This window comes from Palaemon carinicauda, unplaced genomic scaffold, assembly GCF_036898095.1.
Source record: "Palaemon carinicauda isolate YSFRI2023 unplaced genomic scaffold, ASM3689809v2 scaffold6, whole genome shotgun sequence".
Taxonomy (NCBI): domain Eukaryota; kingdom Metazoa; phylum Arthropoda; class Malacostraca; order Decapoda; family Palaemonidae; genus Palaemon; species Palaemon carinicauda.
In genome coordinates this window covers 422,932-449,028 of record NW_027171871.1, presented here as the reverse complement: position 1 = coordinate 449,028, position 26,097 = coordinate 422,932, and the positions used below count along the sequence as shown (strand labels likewise).

General features: G+C 37.1%; 1 protein-coding gene across 7 annotated transcripts in view; it reads right to left on the bottom strand.

The window, feature by feature from the left end:
- The window catches only part of LOC137637239 (mitochondrial ribosome-associated GTPase 1), a 410,833-nt gene that overhangs the window by 218,159 nt on the left and 166,577 nt on the right, over nucleotides 1–26,097 (bottom strand). For 4 of the 7 annotated variants that reach the window (XM_068369501.1, XM_068369500.1, XM_068369499.1 and 1 more), the window contains exon 4: nucleotides 11,737–11,934. The exons of 2 other annotated variants lie outside the window; for them this stretch is intronic. In XM_068369501.1, coding sequence (XP_068225602.1) covers nucleotides 11,781–11,934 — 154 coding nt within the window. In that variant the 3' untranslated portion in view covers nucleotides 11,737–11,780. Of the gene's footprint in view, nucleotides 1–2,946; nucleotides 2,966–11,736; nucleotides 11,935–26,097 lie in introns of those variants that run through there. One more of the 7 variants, XM_068369503.1, reaches the window with a different exon arrangement.

Sequence of the window (26,097 nt, the reverse complement as noted above, 5' to 3'; positions counted from 1 at the left end):
ACTACCATTGTACGGCGCATTATGTCCAAGGATCTTGGCAAGGCTAAACCTGCCATCCTCACCCTGAGCCTGAAACAGATATCTATTTCTTTCTGTGCTATAAGAGTAGCATTAAGTCAATAAATGCCTCACTGTTAACGGTATCAAACAGTAGTCGCAATATGGTTGCGTTGGCCATCCAGCAGAAACTCCTGAGTCATTCGAGTATGACCAATGCGGAGACGACAAAGAGTAAGTCTCCCATTTTCGGGGCATCCAATTATACCTCCAAGGGGATATAACAATCGCAATTTCTCTCATCTTATTTCTGGTTAAACTATCCCAATGCTGTTGTCAATTGTTATAAATAGAATTCTAAAAAATCATTACAGAGAATGTGATACCTTCTTGATAGCAACTTGGCTGCAACACTCTTTGCCAGTGAATCTGCCTCTTCATTTCCAGACACACCTACGTGTGCCGGAACCCAGCAAATCGAACTGCTATACCTTTTACCTTCTCTAAAATCTTTAAAGCTATAGAGTTACTAGAATTAAAACCTCCTAAGGCTTCAAAGACACTTCTTGAATCATTATAAATAGTAAAATTGCCCTCCTCTTTTAATGCTATTTTCTCAATAGCGGTTAATATACCATATATAACATATAATTCAACAGTAAATATGGAAGACACCTCTACAGTTAAAAGGACTACTATATACTCCAAATCCAGCGCCAGCATAAGATTTGGAGCCATCGGTATGTATAAAAGTTGATTTCCTATGTTCTTCAACATGTTTCATAAAAAGAGACCTAGCTTCTAATTCAGTCATGTTGTTTTTAACACCAAAAAAATATTTATAAAAAGATATCTCTGGTAATTTCCGTTGAGGGGTTGATGATATCTTAAATGGAAGCACCTTACCTCTAATTATATCAACACTGTTTAATAATTGTTTTACCCGAAAGCCATAAGGTTGAGGAGATTTTGGGTGCAACTTAAAGTATGTTGAGTGCCTTACAAGGCTTGCAGTCTGAAAGGCTAGAGCAGTGGTTCCCAACACTGGGGTTGCGACCCCAATTGGGGTCGGCAAGCAATTTTCTTTGGGTCGTGAAGGCATGATAATAATCTAAATGGTGTTGGCTGATATCATTGGAATAAGAGGATTTAGTAGACTTTACCAAAAATTTTCCCCATTCCTACCCAAGGTAGTAAATATAAATCTAAAAAAGGAAGGATAGAATGACCATACTCAAACAAAGTGGTTTCCTTTTTTTTGTATGTACTTTAATCTGACGATCAACTGGGCTGATTGTTCACATGTACATACATTACATTGCTGTCTATTGGCCTTTCTCAGATCATTTTGTACACAGAAGGTTTTTAAGAACCATTATCTGTGTTAAAGTATTTATACGGTTTATCCTTAGATTTAACAAGTCTATTTTATATCTGGTCCCATCCTGTATTTTGTATATATATATATATATATATATATATATATATATATATATATATATATATATATATATATATATTTATAAATATATACATGTATATATATGTGTGTGCGTGTGTGTGTCTGATAATTTTTATTAATTAAAAAGATTGCATCTGGCATGTCTGTGTCACTGTGCTACCATTTGTCTTGAACAAACAATGAATATGTATTTGGAAATTTGTAGGTATGAGGCATTGCTATATTTATGTTTGCTGTAATTTTCAATATTCAAATTATATCTAAGATTTTTGTTTGTATTTGTGTAATAGAAAACGTTTGATGTTTGAAATATCTATTAATTATGATATCTATTGAACAATATTTTAACTACAAATTAGGAAAATCAAAATAAATTCATATATGCCGAAAATACTGATGTTTATAAACCTCAGCAGCAGTAAGACATCCATATATAAAACAGAGATGACAAATGAGTTGTTGGTGATTACTTAAAATGCAGATAAATATAGTCTCAAATTCCCTAAAAAAATGTAAATGAGAAAGAGAGGTGGGGATAAGTGTGTATGTATATATATCTGTGTATAATCTGCATGTGTGTGTGCACTACATAAATATATAAAAGATACAAATAAAGACACATGTTTGTATTTATAATTATATGTTTTCATATAATTTTCAGATATAGTTATCATTAGCAAGTCTTGATTGACTAATTTTAATCTCTCTCTCTCTCTCTCTCTCTCTCTCTCTCTCTCTCTCTCTCTCTCTCTCTCTCTCTCTCTCTCTCTCTCTCCCTGATTTTACAAAAGGTTGTTGCAATTATGGCAATGGCAACAAAGGAAAGCAGAAATATATGGAGGAATACATTAACATCAGTAATACTTGCTTTATCTCAACAGGGAAAAAAAACTCAATTTGTGATGTGCAGTGAAGTATTCTCAAAAGAATCAATGACGCAATATAAGTTAAGACATCATTTGGAGTCGAAAAATGTAGAGTTCAGTAAAGAAAGCCTGGTGTTTTTCAAGAATAAGCATGTGGATCTGAAAAAAATCTCGTCTTGACAGAGGTGGAAATCCCCAAAGACAAAGTAAATCTGTTATAATGGTGTTTTATATCGTATTTCTAAGAACTGGAAATAAAATATTGTCGAGGAATTAATTTTACCTTGTAATCATACTGGGCATCTACACTTGATCTATTCACATTAGAAAATGATGAATCAATTATGTAGGTAATCTTCCTCAGTTATTAGTTTATGTTCGATACATAAATAATGGCGATTTTGAGGTTGAATTACTTTCTTGCAGACCATTAGAAACAACTAAAGCTGTCTTATATTAAAAAAATTAGGATGGTTTTAAAAAAAAAAAAAACAAGGATTGATGTGGGAAAATATCTGTGGCATGTGTACTGATGGAGCACCTTCTATGCTAGGTTGTAGATCTGAGTTTCAACAGAAGGTAAAGAACATTTCCCCGGACGCTGTTGGAATTCATTGCATGATACATCGTCAAGTATTTTCTGCAAAAAACATGCCAAAGATTTAAAAACTTATGCAATCACTTGATAAAGCAGTTAACTTTATAAATTAAAATGCATTGAACAATTGCTTGTTTGCTAAAGTGTGTCATAAAAAAAATTAATCCTAAGCATGAAGTTCTGTTACAAACTGAAATAAGATTGCTACCAGAAGGCAATCCCTACCAGATATTTTTAGTTGAATACTTAGATGAGAGAATTCTTATCTCAGCAAGGAAAAACAGAACTTTCAAGTTAGGTTATATGAATAATTTGTCAAAAACTGCATACCTGGTAGTTTTTTTTCACAATTTTGAATTTACTTAATCTTCCATTCCAGGACGAAAATTCCGGCATTCTTGATTTTGCAGAAAAACTGAATGCCCTCCAAATGAAGCTTTGGGCGTGATGGATGAAAGAGAAATTTGTACATGTTTTCCACATTAAATGGATTTGTTGAAGAAAATTATACTAATATTCCATTCAAAAACAGTTTTCAAAGTTTACTGATCCTACTTTTTGGAGACCTTAAAAGAGGAATTTAGCCAATATTTCCCAGAAAAGCGTCAGTTATCCCATACCTCAAATAAACCATTTGATACTACAATTGAAAATGTTCCTGAAAGGTATCAATGGGAATTCATTAATCTTATTAGATCTGGCAGTGCCAAAGCTGACTTTGATTCCCTAACAGAGATTCAGCTTTAGAGAAAGCAGTTACCTCGGTATCCAAATTTGGCTGAAGGTATGCTTAAATTGTTATGCCCTCCTCTTCGACATATGTGTGAGGTGACCTTCTCATCTTTACTTTTAATAAAGTTGATACTGAGAACTAACATCCATGCCGAAAATGAACTACGTTGTGCTGTATCAAAAAAATCACTGCGGATTGAGATAATGGCGATGGAAAAGCAGTTCCAACCATCACACGAAGAACATCACTGTTTATTATCAAGATAATGCTTGTGTTACTCATATCAATAACATTCTATTATGCAGTGTGTTATATAAGGAAATTATATCATTATATTATATGTAAGTGCATTTTTTTGGTTTTTGCTATTCAATGATAAACAGTATATCTTAATCAATTATATTTATTCTATTAAAAGAAAATATATATCCTTGATATTTGAGTGGGGTCGCAAAAAGTATAGTGAAGCTAAAATGGGGTCACCACCAGAAAAAGGTTGGGAACCACTGGGCTAGAGAGTTTGGGAGTCTTTGTAACCTAATCCAACACCGAATGATGGAAGACATTCGGTAATGGTCTAGAGGTAACTCTCCAGCATCAACAAGGAGACTTGGGATAGGCGAAGTTCTAAATGCTCCCTTGGACAATCTAATACCAGCAGGTAGTAGGTTGACCATGGCACCAGCCACCCATTGAGATACTACCGCTAGAGAGCTATGGGGTCCTTTGACTGGCCAGACAGCACTACATTGGATCCTTCTTTCTGGTTATGGTTTATTTACCCTTTGCCTACACATACACCGAATAGTCTGGCCTATTCTTTACCTATTCTCCTCTGTCCTCATACACCTGACAACACTGAAATTATCAAACATTTCTTCTTCTCTCAAGGGGTTGACTGCACTGTATTTATTCAGTGGCCACTTTCCTCTGGGTAAGCAGCTCTTCTAGGAGAAGGACACTCCGAAATCAAACCGTTGTTCTCTAGTCTTGGTTAGTGCCATAACCTCTGTACCATGGTCTTCCACAGTCTTGAGTTAGAGTTCTCTTGCTTGAGGGTACACTCATGCATGCTATTCTATCTGATTTCTCTTGCTCTTGTTTTGTTAAAGTTTTTATAGATTATATAGGAAATATTTAATTTAATGTTACTCTTCTTAAAATATTTTATTTTTCCTTCTTTCCTTTCCTCACTGGGCTATTTTCCCTGTTGGGGCCCTTGGGCTTATAGCATTCTGCTTTTCCATCTAGGGTTGTAGTTTAGCAAGTAGTAGTAATAATAATAATAATAATAATAATAATAATAATAATAATAATCTAATATCATTAATCAGCTTGGGATGGCCATGGGGTCCTATAATTTTAAAATAGTTTTACAGCCTGCCCCCCATGATGTATGGGACAATACTTTTAAAAGATTCAGAGCCTCAAGACATACAGCTTTAGACTCCTTTAAGTGAAGAACCCACGTAAGCCTAGAATAAAAAATCAATCCTAAAAATTTAGCTCCACCTACATATGGGATCCGTTGACCTTTAATGTATATATCCGGATCTGGATGTAATCCCAAGATACGATATAAATGGATAAGGGTAATTTTGCTTGACAAAACTTAAATCCATAATGGCTAGTTCCCAAACACTTGGATAACTATGATCATGCCACATTCTATCAATAATGCCTAAAATACATAACTTTGTATTAAAAGGTACATGTTTAATCTTTGCATACGGAATTCCATCGGGTCCAGGGGCTCTGTCGTTACAATTAGCAAGTGCGGAATCAAATTCTCTTCCAGTAAAAGGAGAATTATACAAATCTCCCCTTCCTGTTGCAAAATTTAAAATTTTCTTTTCTTCAATGCTCCTATACTGGTGACCAGGAGCTGCTACACAAGTACTTGCATGATACATTTGAAAAATGGTCAGCCAAGGTATTGCTAACATCATTTGCTTCAGTCACATACTGACCGTTCACCTTCAACACTGATGGTGGGTTTGGGGTAAATTTGTCAGCAATCTTTTTTATTTTCCCTCATACAGAATGATGGTGGTGTTCTACTGTTGACTGAGGAAACAAAATGTACACAAGATTGACGCCTAGCTTCTTTCATGGCATGATGGAACTGTTATACATTTTTGTATGTTATCAAATTTTCCTCAGTATGGCGTCTACACAATCAAGTCAGAGATTTTCTGGTGGTTCTTTGCAAGACAGTTAATTCTGAAGATCACCACGGGACTGGTAATTGTTTGATTAATCCTGTGGTTTTGGGAATTGAATGGACTCCTGCTGTATGAAGAGTTCCATTCAGTATGTCTATGACATCATCAATACTTTAAAACTGCTCTGCACTCCCCTCGATTTCACTTAGGATTTGAAATTTAACCCACTCGGCCTTGTCAAGATTCCATCACGGCTATCTCTGTAAAGGTGGACCATTGTTGGTGTTTATATGCCAAACATCTAATGTCCTCCAACCGAAATCAAGAAGACAGTTAGAGCATGCAATTGAAAGGTCAATGCATGACAAGGTACCTGTCTGAACATGGAAGTCTGTGGGTTCTCCTGTATTAAGGAGTCCGACATCCTTGTTTTCCACAATTGATGATATAATATTGCCCCTGGTGTTTGCTAAAACATCACCCTACCCGTTGAGATACGACCACTAGAAAGTCCTTTGACTGGCCAGGAAGTACAATATTAGATCACTCTCTCTGGTTACGGCTTATTTCATCTTTGCCTACACATACACAGAATAGTCTAGCCTATTCTTTCCTCATACACTTGACAACACTGAAATTTTGAGACCATTCTTCTTTTCTTAAGAGGTTAACTACTGCAATTGTTCATTGGCTACTTTCCTCTTGGTAAGGGTAGAAGAGACTCTTGCTATGATAAGCAGCTCTTCTAAGAGAAGGATACTCCAAAATTAAACTATTGTTCTCTAGTCTTGGGTAGTGCCATAGCCTCCATACCATGGTCTTCCACTGCCTTGGATTAGAGTTCTCTTGCTTGAGGGTACACTCGGGCACACTATTCTATCTTGTCTCTATAGCTCTTGTTATTTTCAAGTTTTTAAAGTTTATACAGTATATGAAATATTCATTTTAATGTTATTATTTTTAAACTTCTTGTAGTTTTTCCTTATTTCCTTTCCTCACTGGGCTATTTTCCATGTTGGAACCCTTGGGCTCATAGGATCATATTTCCCAACTAGGGTTGTAGCTTAGCAAGTGATAATAATAATAATAATAATATTCAAATCTCCGAGTAAAAGAAAAGGTTGAGGGAGTTGTTGAATCACCTCTACTAAATTATCATATATATCATTTGAAGGCAAGTAAAGAGAGCAAATTTTATATTTTCTTCCTATATCAATCTGTACAACCACTGCCTGCAAAGGTGTACAGATAGACAAAGATATTTGAGGAACACTGACGAATGTATATGAGACTTCCGCCATGGCTCCCTACTCGGTGATCATATAGTATTCTAAAGCTAATATATTTGCGAGGACAAGGGGTATTAGCATCAAGCTTGCTCTCCCGTAGACATGCAATTATGGGGGAATGATAGTGAATCAAGAGATTAAGTTCTTCATATTTGGCCCTTTAACCCTGACAATTCCATTGCAAAATGGGGGAAAACTATGCTTTATTTTTTGGAAGAACTTTTGGATGAAGTCTTCCCATTAGTAATTTTTGATCTAACACTATTTCCCGGTGGTTTTATTAGAGAGGGTCTTGATAAATTGGGTTTGGTGTTTGTTATTTTTTTTTGTCCTTTTGATCTAAATGTTGAAGGGGATGGTGGACCTCAACTTGAATTTCTTATTTATTTAAATTGTCTTCTGGTTGGTCAGAAACATCAACAGAACAAACATCATATTTATTTGATGTCATAACTCTAATATTTCTTATAGAAGGGGGTGAGAGAGATGGAGGTCTTTCTCTTTTCCGATTAATAGTTTGTGAGCTACCAGGTTTTTGTACCTTCCCCACCACAGGTGCACCTGATAACTTGGTTTCAAGTGGAATCTCTATTAAATCAGGCAAGGACATGGCCTGGGAGAGGTTAGTACTTTCCTTTGTAATGGGGGATGAAGGTTGGATAGTGATGGGCAATGTATTTTTATTGATATACAATGGTAAATTTTTAAGAGATATTTTTGTCTTATGCGGCACTTTATCATTAGGTGGCGAGTTTCTTTTTCGAGAACTACCTATAGTAGTAGGTGGATTAGATAATTCCCGAGGATTTTTTTCTCTCTTCATAGGTAGTAGATTTATTTAATAATTTCTTGGCATGCCCTACGCTTTTATGTTCAATAATTAATTTATTAAAGGCAGCTTCTTCTAACTTATAAAACTGGCAGCTCCTATCATTAGATATCTGATTAAAGTTGCAGTTCAAGCACATTGCCTCAAGTGTACATTCTCCATGGTAAAGATTGGAGAAAGTATTACAAATTTTATCAATATTGATTGCAAACTTTGGAAGGATGCCCAAACTTAAAGCAATTAAAACATTGCAGTGGCTTCTGCTTGAAAGGTCACACTCTAATCCTTTCATTTTCTAAGTCTATGTGGAAAAGTACATTGGCATCCTGATGTTCCAGGTACTTTATGTACTTTCCACACTGAAAGTTGACACATAGCCAATATCTCCTCTTCCGTAAATTCACACAGATCCCTATTGTAAAACCACTCTCCTTCCATAGCTAAAGTTTAGATGGGGTTTCATGTCCAATTTTATATCATCATTTCCTGTCTTTAAATTGGACACTATAACAGAATGTGTGTATGACTTGGCATTTATCAAGTAACTTTTCTTACCGAATTAGGATATATCTCCAGGTGCGATTGTTCCTACCTTCCTCTGAAGAAATTTGCAGATCTTAAAATAATTTTCTGTACCTCCTGTAGATTGAGCACGAAGCCACATTGGTGATTTTGGCTTTCTTTGGGATGACATAACTATTTCTATGTCTTTATCTATGTTGGTCTGTAGACATCCAGATCTTTAGGTGCCTCATCACACAGAGCACCCTTAATACTCATATTACCAACTTTAATATTTATAATGTTACAGCTTGCATTGAATGCTTCCTCATGACAATTAAATGATAACTATGAATCCCATTTATCACCTAAAAGTTTCATTCTAATTTCTTTTATTAATCCGTAGCATTCAAATATTTTATGTAGCACATCATGATTAGCTCCTAATGGGATTTGGGTAACGAGCAGGATTTTCAATTTTCCTGTGTTGCCCAAATTACCATTTTTCCGAATGTTCAAAGAATAGACCTTCTTAGTTCCTAAGTCGTCAACGGAATTATCTTTAAATGAATTGCCAGAGGTAGTCAACAGTGACAAGGGTGAGTCAGCATATCCAGGGGAGGGGGGTTCGTTGTCAGCAGAATCCCTTAGAAAAAATTAAAGGGTAGGTAGATTTAAAATTGTTTGACTCACCTGCTTGAGAACATTAAGGCATCACATGTTGGAAAGAAAATTTGCTCTCTCCACTATCGGCACAATGAGAGTATACTTCCCAGAGGGTCCACTCCAGAAACTACCCGAAGGATAGCACCTAAACAGATATAGAGGCACAGGTGTAAGCTGAACCCACCTGTTAGGACTGAGACCAAGAAACTACGGAATCATCCTCCCCATATCTGTAATGAAGGGCTTCCAGCCAAAAGCCGAGAGTCCTACCTCAAGCATTGGACCCCCCTGGATTCAGAAGACCCAACACTTGAGAATAGTTCCCCCAAAAAGGTTCAAACCATCTTTGGGATGGCTGAAATCATCCAAAAATCTCACATATAGCTTTGAGTGCAAATACCTCCCAACCGTGACACCTCTTCTCATTCATCAAAGCAGGCAGCAATAACGGATGTAGAAACATCCCCGTCATTACAAAAAAAAAGACATACATGTACATATATACACATACATATAGGAAATTTTACTCAGAGTTGGGAGAGCAACACGAAAGAAAGTTTATAAAATTAGGAGACGGTCAAAGTACTATTAAAAGGAAGAAAAAGATGAGAGAGAGAGGAGTTTAGATTCGAACTGGGCGAGCAATTCCCCCAAGTTCGAGAGCCCTCTTGCCCATCACCAAGTTTCAGTACGGGAATGATATGCCGTGCTGAAGCTCAATGACTTCATCAAGGCATTCTCTCATTAAGAGGGCAGAATCTTATGACAGTAACTAGCATCAAAGTAGGGAGATAATCAATGGGAGCGTGGGAGGATGGTTGCGAGTTTACAGTTTGGAGGCGCACAAATTTTGAAATTATTCTCAGCGGTCAGGCAAATCTCACACCATATCTAGTTTCGTATCATGAAATTTTTTTTCGTAATATAAGGCGAAAAATTCTTCGTATCTCGTTTCACATCATGAATTTTTCTTATGCAGAAACTTTCATATTAAGAGGTACCACCGTATATCCATGTTTAATTCTGTGCTCAAACATCTAAGATTAGATCGGACTGTTTCAAGTAGAGAATTACTATAGATACATATGATCAGTACCCAAGCCCCTCTCCACCAAAGATAGGACTAGGGAGGGCCAGGCAATGCTTGCTGATGACTCAGCAAATATACCTATAGGCTCCCCCAAACCTACCCATCCTTAGCTCACAAGGATGGTAAGGTTTCAGCACCCAAAGGAACAAACGAGTTTGAGTGGGACTCGAGCCCCAGTCTGGCGTTCAGCAGTCAGAGAGGTTACTGCATCGACAACAACAACCCTAAAGTATTTAAAAGATCTGAATTTTTAACTTTTGAAATCTTTCTCCTAAAGATCTCAAGGTTGAACCCTTTTCCTGTTAGCATTATCTAAACACATAAGTGGACTACAGACACTCTGTTAACATAACCTTTGGAGAAAACAAGAAAATTATGTCCCTTTTGTCTTCCTTCAGAACAAAAAAAAAAAAAAGAAAAAGGATTTCAAGGCTAAGAGTTTGCCTAAAATTTATTCACATTTCTTTTCTTACTATGGATGAATGAATTTCAGTAGAAAACGGGTTTCTTTGTCTAGTAAGAACTGTTCAGTATTATTTGGACATAAATTCAGGTATTACAGGTATGTGCTACTAATATGTTCTGTAGGATTAGGATCTGTAATCGCACTATGACCAAAAATTTATTATTATTCATAGCTTGAAGTTTGGTCACAATAGCTCACAAAGAATTAGATCCAAATCAAGTAAAAGGCTTGTAAGTAAATGTACACGGTACCTATAAATTTTATAGAAACCTTTCTTTGGAAAGAGTTTTGGCTCAATGGTATGGCAAGTCGGTTTTTGCTAAACATACAGTAATCTTAAAATACCTTAGTTTTCTTATGAAGATTGCTAGGCTCTAGGCCCCACAGTGGATGCAGACACATGGCCAAATTAATTTCAAATTCAATTAATCTATAACTCTCTTAAATAAGAGTATATGAGGTTTTAATTTAACAATGGATTTGGCAGCAATCATTTAGATACAAGTTACAGTCCGGTATTTTAAATAGCTTAAGTAAACAACATGGAGTCCCAGTATTTCACCCTTATTTTGAGATGGTTTGTAAAGGTAGACCAGGTTAGTAAATCTTAACCATAGTATATTGCTTTTATTTAAATTTATCCTATCTCTTTCCTTCATGGGAATCCCGCCTCAAACAGTGTGTGAGAGTCAGCAATATGTACATCAGGGGAGGTTCATAGTAATAAAAAGTTTTAATTATAGAATTTCTTATTTCTATAATCACCTGATATTTATATGCATGCCCAACCTCCTTCAACTTTTCCTGAAATTGAAGTACAAGACAGACAGACTAGCGCGTCAGTTACCGCTTACCGTTAGAATCTTCTGTCCTATACTGAGGGAATGTGTTTATTGAAGGGTACGAAAATGGGAAAATTTTGAATTTTTAGAAGTTTTACGGGTAAATGTCAGGGAAACAGTTTCTAGAGGAAAAGAAATTTGAACATCGGGTGAATGTAGAAATAATAAATTTTATCATTAAATTCTGTTTTATCTGCAACCTAAACATTTATATAGAATTGCTGATTCTTACCTCTAAGGATTCTCAAAATACTGCTGCATGTATCAAATACATGGTCATGAAGAAGAAGAAACTATCTGTAGGTCATCAAGGATTAAAGGACCATATTTTCCACTTCTAAAACCTTTAAGAAACATGGCTGCCGCTACTCTAGTATCTGGTAATTTCAATAAACCTTGATGAGTTCGACTTTTTATATATTTATTATGCCTGAAATAAGAGATATTTATAATTGTAAAATAAAATTGAAAGGGGCAAAGTTCCCAAATAGCTTACTCTAAATGTACAATACAGTATAAAAGCATGTAAAAACCTTTAATCACAAAAACAACAGTCAAGTGAAACATATCACTGATAATTGATTGATTGATTTGAAGTTCTCTGGCATCCTAATATCGAAGGTCATTGACGCTGATATCGTTTATTATAAATAAAGATTAAAAGAATATTCAATTAAAACCAGAGAAGCAAATAAGTTATAAAAGTTAAATAACATTAAGAAGACCTGCTTCTGATATAAATTTAAAAATTCTACTAGCATTGTACGACACATCATGTCCAAAGATCTTGGCAAGGATGAACCTGCCATCTTCCTCCCCAGCCTCAAACAGATATCTATTTCTTTCTGTGCTATAAGTGGGGCATTCACTCAACAAATGCCTCACTGTCAAGGGTATTAAACAGTCTTCGCAATATGGTTGGTGTTGGCCACCCAGCAGAAACTCACATATCATCCGAGTGTGGGCAATGCGGAGACGAAAAAACAGAAATCGCCCATTTTCGGGGCATTCCACTAAATCTCCAAAGCGATATAACAGTCACAATTTCTCTCATCTTATTTTCGGTTGAACAATACCAATGCTGTTGCCAATTGCTATAAAGAAATTCTTAATTGCTGTAAAAAATCATTACAAAGGATGGGATACCCTTTTGATAGCAACTCGGCTGCAGCACTCTTTGCCAGTGGATCTGCCTCTTCATTTCCAGACCCACCTACGTGTGCCGGAGCCCAGCAAAACCGAAATATTATACATTTTAGGCCAATAATTAAAAGCCATTCTAAAATCTTTAAAACTAAAGGGTTACTAGAATTAAAACCTTCTAAAGCTTGAAGAACACTTCTTGAATCACTATAAATGGTAAAATTGCCCTCCTCTTTTAACGCTATTTTCTCAATAGCGATAAGTATGCCATACAATTCAGCAGTAAAAATGGAAGATATTGGAGGAAGTGCACCTCTACAGTTAAAAGAACTACTATATACTCCAAATCCAACTAGAGCATCAGATTTGGAGCCATCGGTATAAATAAAAGTTGATTCTCTATGTTCTTCTACATGTTCCATTAAAAGAGACCTGGCTTCTAGGTCAGTCATGTTTTTTTAACACCAATAAAGTATTTACGAAAAGATATCCCTGGTAATTTACATGGAGGGGTTGAAGATATCTTAAATGGAAGCACCTTACTTCTAATTATATCATGACTGTTTAATAATTGTTTCACCCGAAAGCCAAAAGGTTGAGCAGATTTTGGGTCCAACTCAAAAGTATGTTGAGTCCCTTACGCAGCTTGGAGTCTGAAAGCATAAAGAATTAGGGAGTCTTTAACACCTAAACACATACCGAATAATAGAAGACATTTGGTAATAGTCTAGAGGTAACTCTCCAGCAACAACAAGAAGACTTGGGATAGGTGAGGTTCTAAACACTTCTGAGGACAATCTAATACCAGCATAATGTATTGAATCTAATATCTTGATTGACTTGGAGTGGCTGAGGATTATATTTCCCACCCATAACTAATTTTGAAAAAAATTAAGGACTTGAATAATTTTAAAATAGTTTTACGGTCTGCCCCCCCCCCCCCCCCCATGATGTATGGGATAATACTTAGAAGATTCTGAGCCTCTAGATATTTAGCTTCTAATGCCTTTAAGTGTGGAACCCATGTCAACCTACAATCGAAAATCAATCCTAAAAATTTAGCTTCCGCTTAACATGGGATCCGTTGACCTTTCATGTATATATCCGGGTCTGGGTTTACTCCCCTGATACAATAGCAATGTACAATAGTAGTTTTGCTTGTTGAAAACTTAAACCCATTCATATTAACCTACAGAATAATTTTGTCAATTGCGAGTTGTAGTTTTCTCTCAACCAATGCCATTCTAGCTCCAGCATATAATATGGAAAGATCATCCACAAATAGTGTTGTAAGAACATCCCAGGGAATAACTGAGGATATCCCATTAATTGCTAGTGCAAACAGGGTTACACTCAGCACACTAACTACCCTGAGGAACTCGCTCTTCCTGACATTTACTCTCTGATAGAGTTTCCCCCACTCTCACTTGAAAACTATATGTGACGGAAATGATTGGATAAACAGTGGTAGCTCTCCTCTTAATGCCAATTCATGAATGGTTTTAAGTATACCATATCTCCATGTAGTACCATACGCCTTTTCAAGATAAAAAAAAAAAAAAGACTGTCACATGAGGCTGTTTGGAAGCAAACGCTTCACAAATAAAGGACTCGAGTCATATGAACTCATCAGTCGTTGAGTAAATTTTTCTGAATGCACACAGAATAGGTGATAAAATACCCTTCTTTTCAAGGTACTACATCAGTCTTGCATTGACCACCTTCTCCATGATTTTACATAAACAAGATGTCAATACAATTGGTCGATAGTTTGCAGCTAAAAACTTGTCCTTACCGGGTTTTAAAATGGCTAAAATAATGGCTAGTTCCAAAACACTTGGATAACTATGATCATGCTAAATTATATTAATAATGCTTAAAATGAATAACTTTGTATTTAAATGTACATGTTTAATCATTGCATATGGAATTCCTTCGGGTCCAGGGGCTCTATCATTAGAATTAACAAGAGTGGAATAAAATTTACTTTTAGTAAAAGGAGAATCATAGCCTTTTTTTATTTTCCTCTATACAGAAGATGGAGATGTTCTACTGTTAACTGAGGAAACAAAAGATACTTAAGACTGGCGACTAGTTTCTTTCATGGCACAACGGAACTGTGCTCTACACTTTTTTAATGTTATCAAATTTTCCTCAGTACAGCGTCTAAGCAATCTAGTCAAGAGATTTTCTGGTGGCTCTGTGCAAGGCTGTTAATTCTGAAGACCACCAAGGGACTGGTCGTTGTTTGAATAACCCTGTGGTTTTGGGAATTGAATTGACTCCTGCTGTATGGAGAGTTCCCTTCAGTAGGACTATGGCATCATCAACACTTTACACTCCCTTTGATTTCCCTCATCTCACGAAATTTAACCTAGTCTGCCTTGTCAAGATTCCATTGTGGTGATCTTTGTAAAGATGGACCATTGTTAGTGTTTATAATGATTGGTGCATGATCACTAGTAAGCCAATCATCTAATGTCCTCCAGTCGGAATGAAGAAGGGAGTTAAGAGCTTGCAATTGAAAGTCTATCCATAAAAAGGTACCTGTCTGAACATGGAAGTGTGTGGGCTCTCCTGTATTAAGGAGTCCGACACCCTTGTTTTCCACAATTCATAATATAATATTGCCCCTGGTGTTTACTAAAACATCACCCCACAAAGGATGTCTACAATTCAAATCTCCAAGATAAAGAAAATGTTGATGGAGCCATTGAATCACCTCTACTAAATTATCATACAATATGTTATCATTTGGAGGCAAGTACAGAGAGCAGATTGTATATTTTCTTCCCATATCAATCCGTAAATCCACTACCTGCAGAGGTGTACGAATAGATAAGGGTATTTGTGGAACATCTCGACGAATGTATAAAAGGCTTCCGCCATGGCTCCCTACTCGGTGATCATATGGTGTCCTATAGCTAACATATTCGTGAGAATTAGGGGTATAGCATCAAGCTTGCTCTCTTGTAGACATACAATTATGGGGGAATGCTCGTGAATTAAGAGCTTAAGTTCTTAATATTTGGCCCTTAAACCCTGAATTTTTTATTGATTCAAGAAGTTTTCCTATTGATCTGAAATATCAATAAGCAGAACATCATATCTATTTATATCATAAATTTGGTGATTTTAAAGGATGGGGGTGAGAGAGATTGAGGTCTCTCTCTTTTCCTATTGATAGGTGGTGATTTATCAGGTTTTGATATTTTCCCCACTACAGGTGCACCTGACAACTCGGTTTATGTGAAACCTCCGTCAATTCAGGCAAAGATATAGCCTGAGAGAGGTTAGTATTATCCTTTGTAGTGGGGGACAAAGGTTTAATAGAGGTGAGAAAAAACTTGGGTGATAGTCTTGCCCTATCCTGCAGAATTCTATCAGAATTGATTGATTTGAAGTTCTCTGGCATCCTGACATCAAAGGTCATTGACGCCAATATTGTTTATTATAAATAAAGATTAAAAGAATATTAACTTAAACCCCGAGAAGTGAATATGTTATAAAAGTTAAACAGCAATAAAAAGACCTGCTTCTGATATAAATTTAAAATTGCCACTAGCAATGTACGACACATGTCCAAGGATCTTGGCAAGGATGAACCTGCCATCTTCATCCCCAGCCTCAAATAGATATCTATTTCTTTCTGTGCTATAATTTCTGTATTCAGTCAACAAATGCCTCACTATCAAGGGTATTAAATAGTTGTCACAATATGGTTGGTGTTGGTCACCCCGTAGAAACTCGTGTCATCCGAGTGTGACCAATGCGGAGACGACAACGAGTAGTCTCCCATTTTCGGGGCATACCATTATATCTCCAAGGAGATATAACAATCACAATTTCTCTAATCTTATTTTCGGTTAAACTATCTCAATGCTATTGCCAATTGTTATAGAATTCTTAATTGCTGGTAAAAATCATTAAGAATAGAATACCTGCTTCGTAGCAACTCGGCTGCAGCACTCTTTACCAGTGAATCTGCCTTTTCATTTCCAGACACACCTACATGTGACGAAACCGAACCCAGAAAAATCGAACTGTTATACCTTTCAGGCCAATGATTAAAAGCCACTCTAAAATCTTTAAAACTAAAGGGTTACTAGAATGAACACCTTCTAAAGCTTGAAGGACACTTCTTGAATCACTAAAAATGGGAAAATTGCCCTCCTCTTTTAACGCTATTTTCTTAATAGCGGTTTGTATGCCACGTAATTCAGCAGTAAGTATGGATGATATTGGAGGAAGTGCACCTCTACAGTTAAAGGAACTACTATATACTCCAAATCCAATGCCAACATCAGATTTGGAGCCATCAGTATATATAAAGGTTGATTACCTTTGTTCTGCAACATGTTCCATAAAAAGAGACCTAACTTCTAATTTAGTCATATTTTTTCATTACCAATAAAATATTAGAAAAAGATATCTATGGTAATTTCCACGGAGGGGTTGATATCTTAAATGGAAGCACCTTACTTCTAATTATATCAAGACTTTTTAATAACTGTTTTACCCGAAAGCCATAAGGTTGAGGAGATTTTGGGTGCAACTCAAAGTATGTTGAGTGCCTTTCAAGGCTTGCAGTCAGAAAGGCTAAAGAGTTAGGGAGTCTTTGTAACCTAAACCAATACCGAATAATGGAAGACATTCGGTAAAGGTCTGGAGGTAAGTCTCCGGCATCAATGAGGAGACTTTGGATAGGTAAGATTCCAAACGGTCCTGTGAACAATCTAATACCAGTATGAGGTATTGAATCTAATATCTTTAATTGATTTAGGGTGGCTGAGGAGAATATTTCACACCCATAACTAATTTTGGAAAAAAATAAGGCCTGGTATAATTTTAAAAAGTTTTACGGTCTGCCAACCATGATATATGGGACAATACTATTAAAAGATGCAGAGCCTCAAGACATTTAGTATGTTTGCTTGTTGAAAACTTAAACCCATTCATATCAGCCCACTGAATAACTTTGTCAATTGCGAGTTGTAGTTTTCTCTCAACCATTGCCATTCTAGCTCCAGCAAATGATGTGGAGAGATCATCCACAAATAGTGTAGAGAGGATATCTTGGGGAATGAATGAGGATATCCCATTAATTGCTAGTGCGAATACAGTAGGGTCACACTCAGCACATTACCCTGAGGAACTCCTTCTTGACATTTGCTCTCTGATAGTTTGCCCTACTTTCACTTGAAAAACTCTATGTAAAAGAAATGACTGAATAAACAGTGGTAGCTCTCCTCCTTATCCCAATTCATGAATGGTTTCAGGTATACCATATCTCCATGCAGTATCTTATGCCTTTCCAAGGTCAAAAAAGACTGTTACATGGTGCTGTTTGGAAGCAAAGGCTTCACAAATAGAGGACTCAAGTTGTATCAACACATCAGTTGTTGAGTACATTTTCTTGAATCCACACTAGATAGGTGATAAAATACCTTTCTTTTCAAGGTACCACATTAGTCATGCATTGCCCATCTTCTCCATGATCTTACATAAGCAAGATGTCAATGCAATAGGTCGATAGCTTGCTGCTAAAATCTTATCCTTACCGGTTTTGAAGAATCTAAAATAATGGCTAGTTTCCAAACACTTGGATAACTATGATCATGGTATATTCTATTAATAATGTTTAAAATGAAGAACTTGGTATTAACAGGTACATGTTTAATCATTGCATATTGAATTCCATCGGGTCCAGGGGCTGCATCTTTACATGCAGCAAGTGCAGATTCAAATTCTCTTACAGTAACAGGAGAATTGAATGACTCTTCCCTTCTTGTTGCAAAATTTAAAACTTCCTTTTCTTCAATGCTTCTATACTGGAGACCAGGGGCTGCTTCACACTTGCATGATACATTTGAAAAATGATCAGCCAGGGCATTGCTAACTTTGCTTGCTCCAGTTACATACTGACCATTTACCTTTAACCTTGGTGGTGGGTTTGGGTCGAATTTCCCTTCTATCTTTTCCACTTTCCTCTACACAGATGATGTTAGTGTTCTACTGTTAATGGAGAAAACAAACGACACCCAAGACTGGTGCCTACCTTCCTTCATGGCACGAAGGAACTGTGCTCTACATTTCTTGTCTGGCTAAATTCTCCTCAGTACGGCGCCTACACAATCGAGTTAAAGACTTTCTTGTGGCTCTGTGCAGGCCAGTTGTTCTGATGACCACCAGGGGACTGGTCGTCATTTGAATATCCCTGTTGTTTTTGGAATGGAATTGACTCCTGCTGTGTGCAGAGTTCCATCAAGTCAGTCTATGGCATTATCAACACTTTGAAATTGTTCTGCATTTCCTTCATTTTCACTGAACTCCCAAAATCTATTCCAGTCCACCTTATCAAGATTCCATCGTGGCGATCTCTGTAAAGGTGGACCATTGTTGGTGTTTATAATGATTGTTGCATGATCACTGGTATGCCATTCATCTAATGTTCTCCAATTAAAACCGAGAAGACAGTTAGAGCTTGCAACCGATAGATAAATGCAGGACAAGGTACCTGTCTGAACATGAAAGTGTGTGGGCTCTCCTGTATTAAGGAGTCCTACATCTTCATTCTCCAAAATTGATGATATATTACCCCGTTGCGTTTGCCAAAACATCCCCCCATAAAGGATTTCTACTATTAAGATCTCCTAGTAAGAGAAAAGGTTGTGGGAGTTGTTAAATCACCTCTACTATATTATCATATATGTTATAATTTGGAGGCAAGTAAAGAGAACAGATTGTGTATTTTCTCCCTATATCCATCTATGCAACCACTGCCTGCAGAGGGGTACAGATAGACAAAGATATTTGGGGAACATCTCGACAAACATATATAAGACTTCCCCCATGGCTCCCTGCGCGTCCTATAGCTAACATACTCACAAGGACAAGGAGTATTAGCATCAAGCTTGCTCTACTGTAGACATACAATTATAGCGGAGTGCTCTGTTTGAGGAGCCTAAGTTCTTCATATTTGGCCCTCAAACCCCTGGCAATTCCATTGCAGAATAGAAGAATAAACTATGGTTTATTTTTTGGAAGACACCTAGGATGAAGTCTTCCCATTAGCAATATTTGATCTATCACAATTTCCCGGTGGTATCTCTAGAGAGGATCTTGATTTATTGGGTTTTGTTTTTGTCTTTTTCTTTGTGTCCTTTTGATCTAATTGTTGAAGAGGATGGTGGACCTCAACTGGTTTATTTAAGTTGTCTTCCAGTTGATCAGAAACATCAGCAGACAAGACATCATATTTATTTGAAGTCGTGACTTTAATGTTTCTTATGATAGGAGGCAAGAGAGATGGAGGTCTCTCTCTTTTCCGATTAAAAGGTAGTGAGCTATCAGGTTTTTGCACTTTCCCCACAACAGGTTCACCAGTTAAATTGGTTTCAAGTGGAACCTCCATGAGATCAGGCAAGGACACAGCCTGAGAAGGGTTTGTGCTATTGTTCAAAATGGGAGTAGAAGGCTTTTGAATATCTTTCAGATTTTCAAGTATCTGTTTTGATTTTTTTATAATTTCTCGATATAAATTTTAAATGGGACTCAAAACCTCTTTAACGTCTTCCATATGTTTCTTTATGTTAGAAGTGTGGATATAATTTTCGTCCGTGTGCTTTGGCAAGTTTTTCTTCAGAACCATTAAAAAAGTTGTCTTGGTCTTATCTGCTTTTCAAGAGCTCTTTTATGAACCTCTTTAAAAGTAACCCTTTTCATGGTCCTAATGGCCAGAAAATTAATTCTTTTTCAAAAATAGACTTAATGCAGCTTTTAGATGTATTCCCCACAATGTATGCAATTTGAATTTTCTGTGCATGCTCCATGACTATTTTTTCAACAGTTGGCACAAACAGCTGGCTTATCATTTAGCTTTTCTTTGCATTTCTGGCTTAAATGGCCATACATTTGGTAATGATAACATTGCAATGGTGAAGGGATATATGGTTTCACTTTCAAAGATAGCCAACCAGCTTTAATAACATTTGGTAGTCTGCATTGATCAAATGTTACAATCAAAGTAGCAGGAGGAATACGTTGTTCTCCAACTCTCTTTCTCATTCTGACTACTTTTACTACTCCTTGACTTTTCAGTTCATCCTCAATTTCTTTTTCCTCTATGTCCTGCGATTCTGGAGCATATGTCACACCCCTACTCTGGTTGAAAGTGGGGAACGAAACACATTTGACACTATGACCATCCAATATTGTAAGTGTTTTTAATCTTTCACCTTGTATTGGGGATAGTGTCTATATCAAGACACTTCCATTTCCCTGGGGAAGAATTTTTGGCTGCCCTCCAGGTATAGTAACAATTTCCCTGTTAATTTTAAAAACATTTACACGCTCCTGTCTGTCATTTTCAAATTCCAAAATAAAAAAAAAAATTCATAATTCACTACTTCATAGTGACCAGGTAATACTTCTACTTTTCTATATTTTTCTGTACTGTCATCATTTTTCACTTTCTCTCTCTCTTCTCTAGTGTTTTCTTATAATCATTCTTTACATAACATGAATAAGGTTCTAATGTTACAATATTAGAACTCGAGTTGGAGCTGTCTGTACCGAGGTCCATGTTTGTATTTTCCAGGTCATCAACAGAGGGGTTGGTTTTTATGGAAGAAGCAAGCCGGGTTATCCACCTCTTATCGGAGGATGTCAGTCCTCCTATCCCTTGTGGCCCAACACGAGAAGAGGCTTCAGCGGGGACCATTCCTCTATTAGAGAGGGACTGCATCTCTTTAAGTGGGCGTACACTGGGTAGTGGGGGTAGTTAGCCCTCCCACCGGCGACTCCAATACCTGGCGTCACCCATTACAAGCAAATATGGGCGACTTAAAACCGAATCACTGGAGCCTGACTCTTAACAGACTTGGTCTGCAGCCAATGGGGTCTGGCAGAGGGTGATGGCATCTAAATTGGTACAGTTTGTGAGGAATGTCATCCCTCCCACACTTTGCCAAATCCAAAGCAGCAGCCAAAGTATAATCAATCACGCCAATGTCGTCAACAAGTTCAAGCCTAAAAGGAAGAGATGGGAGAATAAAAGAAATAACCAAAAGGAAAAGAAAGTGCTGACTGATTTAGTTGGATCAACAATTGGGCACCGAGGTCCAGTGGGAAAGCAGTTCCCACTGTTCATTAGAGCCCAGCTGCTAATCCCTAAGCCCCCATCCTTGTCAAGGCTTCAGCAGCTGGGGGGGGTGCTGAAAGTGAGAAGGCCAAAAGGGCCAAAAGTGATAGTGGATAGAAAAAAAAAAGCAAAATACATTACAAAAGGAAAGGCAAAAAAAAAATTTACAAAAGGAAAAGCCAAAAAGAAAATACAAAACACAAAGCAAGAAAAAAAAGTGTGTTTGTGTGCATGTGTGAGTGTATGTGTATCGTAGGCTAGACTATGCTGTCTCAGCCCTCTCTCCCTGCCGCCTCCTCTTTATTTTCTTTTTTTTTATTCATCCTTTCTGTTACATGAAGACTTATACATTAAGCATTTAGTACGTTCATTCAACGTTTTTGATTGTGTATAATCTTACCGCTTTCTACAGCTACCATATTGAGTGTGTTGGTAGCCTTGCTTTACTCCCGCCCTCCTCCTGGCATGCATCCTGTACGCTGCTAGCGCTCGCCTAGGCGGAGAGTAAACTAATTTTTTAATGCTTTTTACTCTTCATTCTTAAAAAAGGAAAGCCTTAAACATTTTAATTGAGTTTATCTTGACGCTTTCTGCAGGTACCATATCGGGTGTGAGTATGTGTGATAGCCTTGCTTCTCTCCATCCCTCCTCCTTGCATGCATCCCATACGCTAGCACTCACCTAGGCGATGAGTACAACTCTATTTTTTTATTGTTTTTATTAACGTTTTTTATTATATATCAATTTCCATGTCAATACTGTTGTAATTATCTTTCTTTAGTGATTGTTGATTGTACTTTGAGCATAATTTGTGCTTGTTTTGGGTAAATTTCTTACCCTTGGAACGGATTAATTCCGTTTCTTTCAATTCAAATGGGAATAATTATTTTTAGATACAATTTTTTTTAGACACGTCGGCTGTCATAGAACGAACTAAATTCGTATCTCAAGGTATTACTGTAGTCTGCGTGCTACGTCTGGACGCAGTCCGCAAACCACAACAGCATCATGAGATCTGGGTCTACATCCTTATAGGGGAGAGCCAGGATTCAAGGTGTGGTTTATTACCAATCAAATCCATGAAAAGATCGTATTTCTTATGACTCTCCTTTTGACCCTGCCCGTGCTAAAAAACATTTTGTTAACATTTGGGCAAGCTCCTGTGCTTTGTTTGAGGTAACTCCTCAGCGCCCTCACGTGGTACAGTAACAGTTGATCTACGTCATCAATTACAGAATGAAGACTCTCCATCTTAAAAGGGCCCGAATGTATGATCCACCACAACTGGATTTTGTGTCTTAGCGATGAACTCATGCATCTCCATCCCCTTGAATGGGTGATGTAAGAAAATCCATAGGACACTTTGACTCTTTGCAGAGGCGAGAGCAAGAAGAAAGACAGTCTCAAGTGTCATGTCACAGTCTGAAGACTGATATACAGTAATACCTTAAATATGAGCTTAATGCGTTCCAGGACCCGAGCTCGTATGCCAATTCTCTCGTATCTCAGATCAATTTTTCCCATATAAAATAACTAAAAAAAATTTAATCTGTTCCCACCCTCTGAAAAAACACCTAAAAACAGTATATTACAGTGAAAAAACATGTTTTTAATTGTTCTAATTCACAACCTACCCTCACAAAATAACAAATACCTATGTACTAGTTATGATCTGCAATAAAATGACATTATTATGGAGTTCTTACCTTCGAGACAGATGGTAGCGGCTAACGGTGGTGTGTGTGAAGGAGGAGGGAGAGAGAAAGGGGAGGAGAGAGACTTGATGGCAACACGTTTGGTATGCTACACTTTTGATTGATTGAGTGATTGAAAGTTTTCTGGCATCCTGACATTTAAGGTCATTGATGCCGATAGCATTTGTTATATATGAAAAATAAAAGAGATTTCAATTAAAACCATAAAAGATAAGAAGTCATTATAATAGTTAAATAGTTTTCAGAAGACCTGCTTCTGAAATAAATCTAAAAATGCCGCTTGCATAGTAGGACACATCAACTCAAAGAATCTTGGCAAGGATGAACCTGCCATCCCCACCTCGAACCTCAAACATATATCTATTTCTTAAGTTATTAAAATTAGGGCATTTAGTCAACAAATGCCTCACTGTAAAAGGTACTAAACGTCCTCGCAATACGGTTGGTGTTGGCCCTTCAGCAAAAACTCGGGTGTCAACAGTGTGACCAATACGGTGACGTCAAAGAGTCGTCCCCCATTTTCAGGGTATCATGTTATACCTCCAAGGTGATATAATATTTGTTACTTCCCTCATTTTATTGCCATCTAGACTATCCAAGTGCTGTTGTCATTTATTACAAACCAATTTCTTGATGTAAGGTAGGAAATCATTACACGGAATGGGATACCTCCTTGGTAGCAACTCGGATGCCACATTCTTCACCAGTAAATCTGCCTTCTCGTTCCCAGACACACCTACATGAGCTGGAACCCAACAAAATTGAACTATTATACCTCTCCGTCCAATAATAAAAAGCAATTCGAAAATCTTTAAAACTAGAGGATAACTAGAATTAAAAATTTCTTAAGCTTGAACAACACTCCTGGCATCACTAAAAATTGTAAAATTACCCACCTTTTCCTAAGCTATTTTCTCAATAGCAGTTAGTACGCTATACAGTTCGGCAGTAAATATGGAAGATGTTAGAGAAAGTGCACCTTTACAATTAAAATCATTACTATGTACTCCAAATCCAACGCCAGCATCAGATTTGGAGCCCTCAGTACATATAAAAGTCGATCCCCTATGTTCTACAACATGTTCCATAAAATGAGACCTGGGTTCTAAGTCAGTCATATTCTTTTTAATTCCAATACAGTATTTACAAAATGATACGAGAGGTAATTTTCATGGAGGAGTTGATGATACCTTGAATGGAAGCACCTTAATTCTAATTATATCTAGATTGTTTAATAATTGTTTCACCCGAAATCCAAAAGGTTGAGGAGATTTTGGGTGCACCTCAATGTATGTTAAATGCCTTACAAGGCTTGCAGTCTGAAAGGCTGAAGAATTAGGGAGTCTTTGCAATCTAAACCAATACCAAATAATAGAGGACATTCGGTAAAGGTCTAGAGACAACTCCTCAGTATCAACTAGCAGACCTGTAATAGGTGAGGTTCTAAACGCTCCTGTGGACAATCTAATACTAGCATGATGTATAGAATCTAATATTTTTAACCGGCTTGTGGTGGCTGAGGAGTATATTCCCCATCCATAACTAATTTTGGAAAAAATCAAGGCCTTGTATAATTCTAAAATAGTATTGCGGTCTGCCCCCATGATGTATGGGACAATACTTTTAAAAAATTCAGAGCCTCAAGATATTTAGCTTTTAATACTTTAAGGTGAGAAACCCATGTAAGCCTACAATCAAATATCAACCCTAAAAACTTAGCTTCACTTGCACATGGGATCCGCTGACCTTTGATGTATATATCTGGGTCTGGGAGGACACGACAGAAATGGACAATTGTAGTTTTACTTGTCCTTAAATCCATTCATATCGGTCCACTGGATAATTTTATCATTAGAGAGATATAGAGAGATCATCCACAAATAATGTTGCGAGAAAATCGCGGGGAATGACTGACGATATCCCATTAATTGCTAGTGCAAAAAGGGTTACAGTGAGCCTTCGCTACTTCGCGGTTCGACCACCACTTTCCGGATTTTTTTTCATAACGCATATACAGTGGTACCTCTACATACGAATGTCCCAACATACGAAGTAAAATTCGACCAAATTCTGCCTCGACATCCGAAGTGTTGCTCCAACATACGAAGTAAACATTACGCCATTGAGCGTCGTGTGCTCAGTTCTCTGTTCTTGTGTGTATTGTGTGGTTGTCCTCTGTTTGGTCTGTTATTAACAGTGCTTATTTTCTTCCTTTTCTCACATTTCCTTTTTGATTTTACCTATAATCATGGTGCCTATGAAGCTAAGTTTCAGTACAGGAAGAAGGCAATTCTTTCATTAGAACTGAAGCAAGAAATTATAGAAAAACATGAGAGCAGTGTGCATGTGAGTGATACTGTATGGCTAAACAATATGGCTGGAATAGGCCTATGATCTCGAGGATCATCAAGCTGAAGGCAGCCATTAAAGCAAATAACCATCGAAGGGGATCATCATTATTACAAGACATCGTAGCAATACCCTGGAAGAGATAGAACGCCTTTTGTTGATAGGGATAAAGGACAAAGAGATTGTTGGCAACGATCATTTGTGAGAAGGTCCAGCGTGATGAACAGAAAGAAAGAAAAAAGTG